Source organism: Oncorhynchus tshawytscha, linkage group LG27 (assembly GCF_018296145.1).
Source record: "Oncorhynchus tshawytscha isolate Ot180627B linkage group LG27, Otsh_v2.0, whole genome shotgun sequence".
NCBI lineage: Eukaryota > Metazoa > Chordata > Actinopteri > Salmoniformes > Salmonidae > Oncorhynchus > Oncorhynchus tshawytscha.
In genome coordinates, this window is record NC_056455.1 from 13156694 (window position 1) to 13164509 (window position 7816).

General features: G+C 41.2%; 2 protein-coding genes across 4 annotated transcripts in view; both read left to right on the forward strand.

The window, feature by feature from the left end:
* The window catches only part of LOC112226114 (rho GTPase-activating protein 27), a 28680-nt gene extending 23330 nt beyond the window's left edge, over window positions 1–5350 (forward strand). Inside the window, exons 7-19 of one of the 3 annotated variants that reach the window (XM_042307044.1) lie at window positions 142–228; window positions 566–628; window positions 1965–2032; window positions 2119–2206; window positions 2375–2476; window positions 2598–2696; window positions 2786–2870; window positions 3028–3153; window positions 3260–3358; window positions 3449–3526; window positions 3658–3792; window positions 3945–4050; window positions 4233–5350. In XM_042307044.1, coding sequence (XP_042162978.1) covers window positions 142–228; window positions 566–628; window positions 1965–2032; window positions 2119–2206; window positions 2375–2476; window positions 2598–2696; window positions 2786–2870; window positions 3028–3153; window positions 3260–3358; window positions 3449–3526; window positions 3658–3792; window positions 3945–4050; window positions 4233–4410 — 1314 coding nt within the window. In that variant the 3' untranslated portion in view covers window positions 4411–5350. Of the gene's footprint in view, window positions 1–141; window positions 229–565; window positions 629–1964; window positions 2033–2118; window positions 2207–2374; window positions 2477–2597; window positions 2697–2785; window positions 2871–3024; window positions 3154–3259; window positions 3359–3448; window positions 3527–3657; window positions 3793–3944; window positions 4051–4232 lie in introns of all 3 variants that reach the window. The other 2 variants (XM_024390357.2, XM_042307045.1) reach the window with 2 other exon arrangements.
* An 844-nt stretch (window positions 5351–6194) lies between these two features.
* On the forward strand, window positions 6195–7816 carry LOC112226115 (cytochrome c oxidase assembly factor 3 homolog, mitochondrial). Its single transcript, XM_024390358.2, has 2 exons — window positions 6195–6429; window positions 7336–7816. The coding sequence occupies exons 1-2, from the start codon at window positions 6258–6260 to the stop codon at window positions 7440–7442; spliced, it is 279 nt and encodes a 92-aa protein (XP_024246126.1). The 5' UTR covers window positions 6195–6257; the 3' UTR covers window positions 7443–7816.

Below are 7816 nucleotides of genomic sequence, written 5' to 3' on the forward strand. Positions count from 1 at the left end.
AGGGGAGAAAGCGGATAGAATTATGACTCAAAATTTGACAGGATTTCTGCTGAAGAGGGAAGCTCTGTTTGAACAATAAGTCCCTATCGACTACTGTTGACTAACCAACCTGAACCCAATTCCCTCCCTTCCGTTTGGCAGAGGTTCTTTCCAACACATAGGAGAAACGTTTCGGACGTCACCAGTGAAGCATCCAGCTCAGGCAACTCCCCTGAGACGCCACACCATGTAAGTACAGTAAGAACGTACAACACGATAAGGTTTTGAATCCATAGGGATCTTTGTCAGGTCATTTTCTACTGGCCCTCAATAATAAATTGTACGTGTTGGACAAGTACACACAATAATTGAATTGGAAATTGCATTATTTTTCAACAATGATTTTATTGTTAATTTTATGAATTTAATTAATTAATTTCCTGAAATGGAATTGACCCCAACCCTTCTACTAACTCAATAAAATGTACTCTGCTGTACAGACAGCACACAAGGACTTCTAAATGACAAAGAGCCTGAAGACCCATTATCCCATTCATTGAAGAATTGTATTGTTTTCTCCATAAAGACTGATAGGTTGGGAGCACGGAGTAGACTGTCACATCTGAGCACAGACTCACATCATGAGCACGTAGGTTCTTACGGCCCACGTCAGGCCTGATAGGCATTGCATTCTGGTGGTGTGTGGGTGTTCGGATCTAACTAACATACCATAGTATAGAACTGGATAGGAGAACTAACGGCGCTTGGGAAGGGGAGCTAATGGATTAGATATTGGTTACAGTACATACTATATACATGTATGCTCTTAAAAGGGCTGATTAAGAGTTTCTTATGTGGTGTTTAAGTGAAACTACTAACTTTGAATGTGTTGTTCTCTCTCTCTGCTTCGTGTGTGATAAGAAAGCTATCTGGATAACAAGCATCTGCTAAATCAGGGTTTTCCAAACTCGTCCTGCCCTAGCACTACACAGCTGAGTCAAATAACCAACTCTTCATCAAGCTTAGATTATTTGAATCAACACTGTACTAAATGATCGTGTCAGGATAGACCACCATTGACACTCCCCCCTAGTGGGGAGAGGGAGCATTTATTTTTGTTGGACCTTTGCAAGTGGTGGCTTGTTGGGTAGTACTTTCAGATCTGATTGACATCATATTTTATTACATTGCCTTTCAAAGCATTGTGCTGAATGTACTTATGTCGCTGTCTTATGTAGTAGGCACAGTAATGTCAATGTGCTGAATGTCAATGCTATAAGCAAAGTCAACCCCAGAGGATCATTTCCCATTTTATGAATCCATGCAAACATGCTCACGCCCAAGCATGTATAACTGTGCGCTCATGCACAAAGATGCACACACACATATACTAAGCTTGACCACTCCCATGTTGACACCTGACTCACATTTCAAAGGTGCAAAGAATCTGCTACTTAAACTCTTTGCTCTTTACCTGTGGACTCATAGCCCAAGAATTCAGTTTAACCTGGAACACTGCCAACACAAACATTTGTTGCTGCCACCTAGTGGCCTAGTATATGCATTGCAAAGTCACAGCACTACTTTATCCAGGCCTAGAAATATAGCCCACAATTACAATAATCTGCTAACATGAACAGTCCAATGTTCATAACAGCTAGTAGCATATGGGCAATGTCCAGTAGCATATGGCCCAATGTGGGTAGTAACTGCTTAACTCATTTACCTATGTATGTCAGTGAAAACCATGTGTTTGATTTCATTCACTCGATTTCATTCACTCTATTGCGGACATTATAATGAGCCGTCCTCCCCTCAGCAGCCTCCACTGATGTATGTACAGTACAATATGACTAACAACATCTTTAAACCTGATCTGAGGTCTGTGGGTTCCTGGTAATCGCCATTAGTAGAGATGTTCATACACTCTCCCTCTGTCATTTGTGTTATTTTGTTAATATTTGTCTCTATTTTGCTCATTTTAGACACATCTACTGGAGAAGGCAGGGATCCTGAACAAAACCAAGGTGGCCGACAATGGGAAAAGAATTAGGTAATGTCAAGTCAACTGCACAAATGACAACACATTGTGATGTGCGCAATGGACCAATGATTCCTTATTTTCTGGTTTTCTAATAGGAAGAATTGGAGTCCGTCATGGACAGTGCTGCATGGAGGCATTCTCACGTTTCACAAAGACCCTAAATCTGCACCCTCGGGAAACTCAGTAAGAACATTTTGCTACAGTAACCACCCACAACCACCACTATAGAAAATAAGCTCTTTGAATTCGTAAAGAATGATTTGCTTGCATGTCAGGATTGGGTGTCCAACAACCTACTATTACGAACCACCAGGTCTGTTGAATGAATGTCATTGGTCCGTGATTCCTCAGAACAAGACCAATCAGATCACCCCGGAGTACACAGTGGAGCTGCGGGGAGCCACTGTGGGCTGGGCCCCCAAGGACAAGTCCAGCAAGAAGAACGTTCTGGAGGTATGGGCTCTGTTTAAGGTCTATCAGGGTTGAAGTCAGTTCTATTTCATTCAATTCAGGAACTGAATCAAAAGTAATTGAATTTAACTCTTGGTATGGCTTTTTCCCTCTCCCGCTCCAGTTGAAAACACGTCATGGGTGTGAGTACCTGGTCCAGTATGACACAGAGAGCATCATTTGTGACTGGCACAGGATCATACTGGACACGGTCAGACAGCTGGTGAGTATCCAGGAGGTGTCTATGTAACAAGTTGTAATTAGAGTAGGCCAAGGGGGCGTCGGTCTTCATTATAACGTCTCCTCTCTCAGGACCAAGATCACTTGTCGGAAGAGGAAGAGGAGGAGCCTATGGAGAAATCTCCACTTGCTTCAGACAGAGACAAGAGGACCAGCTGTAAGTATTAGTGTCCGACAACCTACTATTACGAACCACCAGGTCTTTCAATGCTTTTGAGGTGTAAATAGGTGTAAAATGTCAATATTTGAGAACTGGGCATTAGATCAGGTAGTTAACGAAAGCTGCACCCATCATTAATTTCCCCCTCCAGCAGCCACCAAAATTACGCCAGGCATCAGTGCCGAGTCATCAGATCAGGGGCGTGTCCGCACCAAACTACGCAAGTTACTCCAGAAGAGGCCCACACTGCAGTCAGTGAAGGAGAAGGGCTACATAAGAGGTGAGACTGGGCTTTATAACATGGTTAAATGACATAGCAGAGTAACCTTATTGTACCTTATGATACCTTTATGGCACTCAGAATGTTTTTGATCGTGGTTCTCTAGATAATGTGTTTGGTTGTCATCTGGACACGCTGTGCCATCGAGAGAACAGCACTGTGCCCAGGTTTGTGGAGAAGTGCATCAGGGCAGTGGAGATTAGAGGTAGGTATTCCTTCTTTATCCTGATACCGTAATATCAACCTTTACCTTTACCACCTCTAAAGAGGTAACAAAATTGTACATTCCCCTTAGGTCTGGACATTGATGGGATCTACAGAGTTAGTGGGAATCTAGCTGTCATTCAGAGACTACGCCACAAAGCAGATCATGGTAAAGCAAGTTTCAAGGACTAGTAAGGAATTTGTAGATGGAGCATCTTGCAGTATTATCAACCATATTCTCTGCTCTCCTCTCTCTCTCTCTCTGTCTCTCTCTCTCTCTCTCTCTCTCTCTCTCTCCAGAGGAAAATCTGGACCTAGAGGATGGTCAGTGGGAGGAGATCCATGTGATCACGGGGGCGCTAAAGCTCTTCCTGAGGGAGCTGCCTGAACCTCTCTTCCCTTACAGCTTCTTCGACAAGTTTATCGCTGCCATCAGTAAGTCTAGGCCAGGCCCTAATAAAACATTTTGCATGCATCTCAATAGTCAGACTCAAATGACATGATAGTAATGAACTGACATTGTCAGACCTAAATAGCATGAAAGGATGTGAATAAATTGACATTTGGGATGACTCTTTCTCTGGTAGAAATACAGGACTATCCTCAGAAGGTGTCATACTTCCGTGACCTGGTGAGGTCCCTTCCCCTGCCCAACCACGATACCATGCACCTCCTTTTCAAACATCTCCTCAAGTGAGTGCTTGTTGTGGTAGAAACTGGATTTTTAAAATATATATATATATATATATAATTCTATTGTTTTACATAAAACTATAAAGATGATATAAATAACTGATACACTAAACACTTTCCACCCTCCTCATACTTCCTTTCACACCCTCTTCTCCTCATTCCCTCCTCTTCCTCTCTTCCAGAGTGATTGAGTTTGGGGAAAAGAACCGTATGTCAGTCCAGAGTGTGGCCATCGTGTTTGGCCCTACGTTACTCAGGCCCCAGACTGAGTCGGCCAACATCACCGTTTACATGGTCTTCCAGAATCAGATTGTGGAGCTCATCCTCAAAGAGTTTGAGACAGTATTTGCCCCCAGCTGAGACATTTTCTATGCCATCCATGAGTCAAGAGGGACGGAGACAATGGGGGTTGTCAAGTCCTGGGAAAAGACTGATGGTTACATGGGTTGTTAGATTTGGTAAAGGGAGATTCTTTTCTGTCAGTGAACTAGCCTTTAACTGTGGTAGCTCCAAGTCTTCAACCTTCAGGCCAAGTTTCAAACTCGTGCTGTCCACCCATCCAGTCCAACCATCCAGTCCACCCATCCAGTCATCCATCTGTTTTGGTACTTCCACTCACAAGAACAAAAAAGGAAGTTATGGGAAAAATGGATGAACATGTTGACATATCAAAAGATTTCCATGGATCCGATGACAATACCTGGCAATAGGCATCATGTTTAGTTTTACGAAGAAAATATATATTACATGTAGGTGTACATGTATTTGGGGGAATATTCTGATGTTGTATCCATGGTTTGGAGTGACATATCTGAGACAGATCGGTCTTTTTAGTGGATGACCTCTTAACTATATGTTAAAGTCTATGAAAAATATTAAATATTGTATACCTTCCCGAATGTTACCGTATCAACTATGAGATATTCCTTATCAAACCAATTAAAATGGTTGTTGTTGCTTCCCTTTTGGCGAGCCATTCAGATTACATACCTCGGCCTTGAGTGTAAAGTTATTTGATTACTTCCTCCTTTAGAAAAAGCCTGTGGATTTATCAAGGAATACCACTTGCGACTATATTGTGGTTCATTATGCATAACGTGGCTGTACGTTATGGGTAGTACATATGAAAATATATTATGATAGAGCATAACTGTACATTATGGTTGTTTTATAGTATTAATGTTATTACAGAACAAGGATAAGAACAATATATCAAGATATTTTGAACAACTTTTTTTCTCTGTACATAAGAGTTCAGTTGACCTTATAAATGAATGTTCTTTTAATAAAATGTCATTTCTGTCAATGTTTCTGTCCAAAAAGCTGTGAAGTATTTGTGGTTAATCATATCAGTAATGTTAGTTCATCAAATCAGATCTGTAGCTCCACCCACCGGTCAAGTGGAGCAGAGCATGTTGGGCGATCTACAGCTCACAGAATAAGATCAGTAGTCAGAGTAAGAGTAATACGATCAGTAGTGAGAGAAAGTTCCAGCCATCCTTGTCATTTCCCACCAGTTAGCTTTCATTGTGTTACACACACACACACACACACACACGTTGGTTAAAGCAAGATGCCAGACGACTAAGTGCCTTAGCCCATTCATACTACATACACTGTGCGGTGCTGTGCTGGTGCATCTTCTGCATTATTAAAACACCTCAACTGGAATCCTACCTGTCTGTCATCTGTGCCCTTACCAGCACACAGGAACGAACACATGAAGTAAAAACCTAAAGAATATACAGCCCACCAAGTCCTCACTTGCAATGATTTATTTTACCTTGAAAATGACTGAGGATTAATTAAATTGACAACATGATGACAATAATCACGCTGCAAATCATTACCCAAAGATTTTGAAAGTATTTGCAAAGCATTTCGCTACACCCATAATAAAATCTGGTAAACATGTGTATGTGACCAATAAAATCTGATTTGATTTTGAAGACAAAGTTTAGATAGAATAATATAATTTTAATGAACTGTGAATGGCTGGAGTGAAGTATACTTTCCACTAATTGGTGATCTGCGCAGCGCGACTGCAATAAAAACGTACTGGAACGCAGCCAGAATGTGTGGGCTTTGTACTCCAAAACGTTAGAGGGCGGAAATGCACCAGTTGTTGGGCTGTCCAGTACAGTCACAAACCAAAGAACGTAAAAAAAAACGTACGTCACTTCTATCAGACACATAACAACACTGAAATGGCGGCTGAAGGAGTTGGAGAGATGGCCTCAAAGGAGCAACTTACAGCGGCACAGAAGCAACTTCTCAGGAAAAGACAAGATCTCGACTATTGGAAGAAAAACGCGCTAAAAATACGTAGTCGTAACCGCATAACTGGACTAGCTATCGGGGCGTTTGTCATCGGCATGTGTATCCTTCCATCTAGGTTGTCTTACAATACATTTGTGTTTAGTGAGTCTGCTAGATCAGAGGCAGTAGAGGTGACCATGGATGTTCTCTTGGTAAGTGTGTGAATTGGAATAAGCATTCAAAATGTAACAAGTACTTTAGCGTGTCATGGAAAATGTATGGAGTAAAAAGTACAAGTTGTCAAAAAATATAAATAGTAAAGTACAGATACCAAAAAAAAAAACGTAAGTAAAAATACTTTAAAGTACTTTACACCACTGGGTGCATTACATTGAAAATTATACACTGTTTGTAAGAGCGAACTGGTTTAGGAATGTATAGTCAATTCATGACATTTGCAATCTATGACATTTGTCTCTGTAGTAATGGTGCAGTCATGACAGTAAGGAATCTGCGCCCACTTTTATCTCTAGGACACTTATACAACAAAGCTTAATCATTACAACAATTATTGTCTGTGTGATTATTTCTCTAAGTGCACGGTGCTCCCGAAATAAAATGGCAGGTCGCACAACAAAATATTTAGGAGCATATGCAACCAAAATGGTTGCACTTTATAGCCCTGGTTGAAAATGATCTGGTCTATGCTTTACATGATCTAAGTAACGCCTTTCAGACATTTGGAACAGTGGTAATGGTCTGACTAGGCAATAGTTTTCATAGCTAATAACTAGCTAGCTGCTAATGTTAGCATGTCATGGTCACCAAATAGGTTCCTAGCTAGTTTGTTTGTGGTGTGTGTGTGTGTCTTATCATTTCTCACTGCTCTAAAAGGATCCACAGCCCTCAATATGGTGCTGTAATGAAAACCACAACTCTCAGAAATATACTGAAATGCTCTTTGAGAGGAAAAAGGCAAAGGTTACTCCTGTGGGTTTTGTGACCTTAACCATTTCTTGTCTTCAGTCAGCTACACTATCCTCTCAGTGAAGCAGGAGAGGATCATGGAGGACATTGATAACGAGGCAAAGATCAATTACATCAGAGGCCCCAGGACCGGGACCAACTCTTAGGGATGTTCCCAGCTCCCTCACCTGCAAAGGAGCTGTACTCACACTGGACTGGACTGTCATCCTGCCATAAGCAACTGTGCCCAAAAGATACACACTTGTTTTTGAAAGGTGGAGGCTCCCATCAATTTCTGTTATTTCAATATGCATTGTAGAGATCGATGTAACCATGCACATGCTCTAAACCTGGATACCCTGCAAACTGGTTTCTGAATATAATATTACTTGTTATATAAGAGGTTGGTAAGAATATTACATGGTTTGTGTCTTGTGCAACTAATTGGCCTCGTAATATAGGAGAAAGCTTACGTGTTGGGCTATTCCATGATATTCGGATGTTGTTATAGAATGAAATAAAACGTAAAGCTGCAATCAGA

Bases quoted from the DNA above. Each gene is read 5' to 3' on its own strand.
- LOC112226115 (XM_024390358.2), top strand. From the start codon at position 6,258: ATGGCGGCTGAAGGAGTTGGAGAGATGGCCTCAAAGGAGCAACTTACA. The intron at 6,430-7,335 runs GTATCCTTCCAT...TCTTGTCTTCAG, and splicing joins GGCGTTTGTCATCGGCATGT to TCAGCTACACTATCCTCTCA.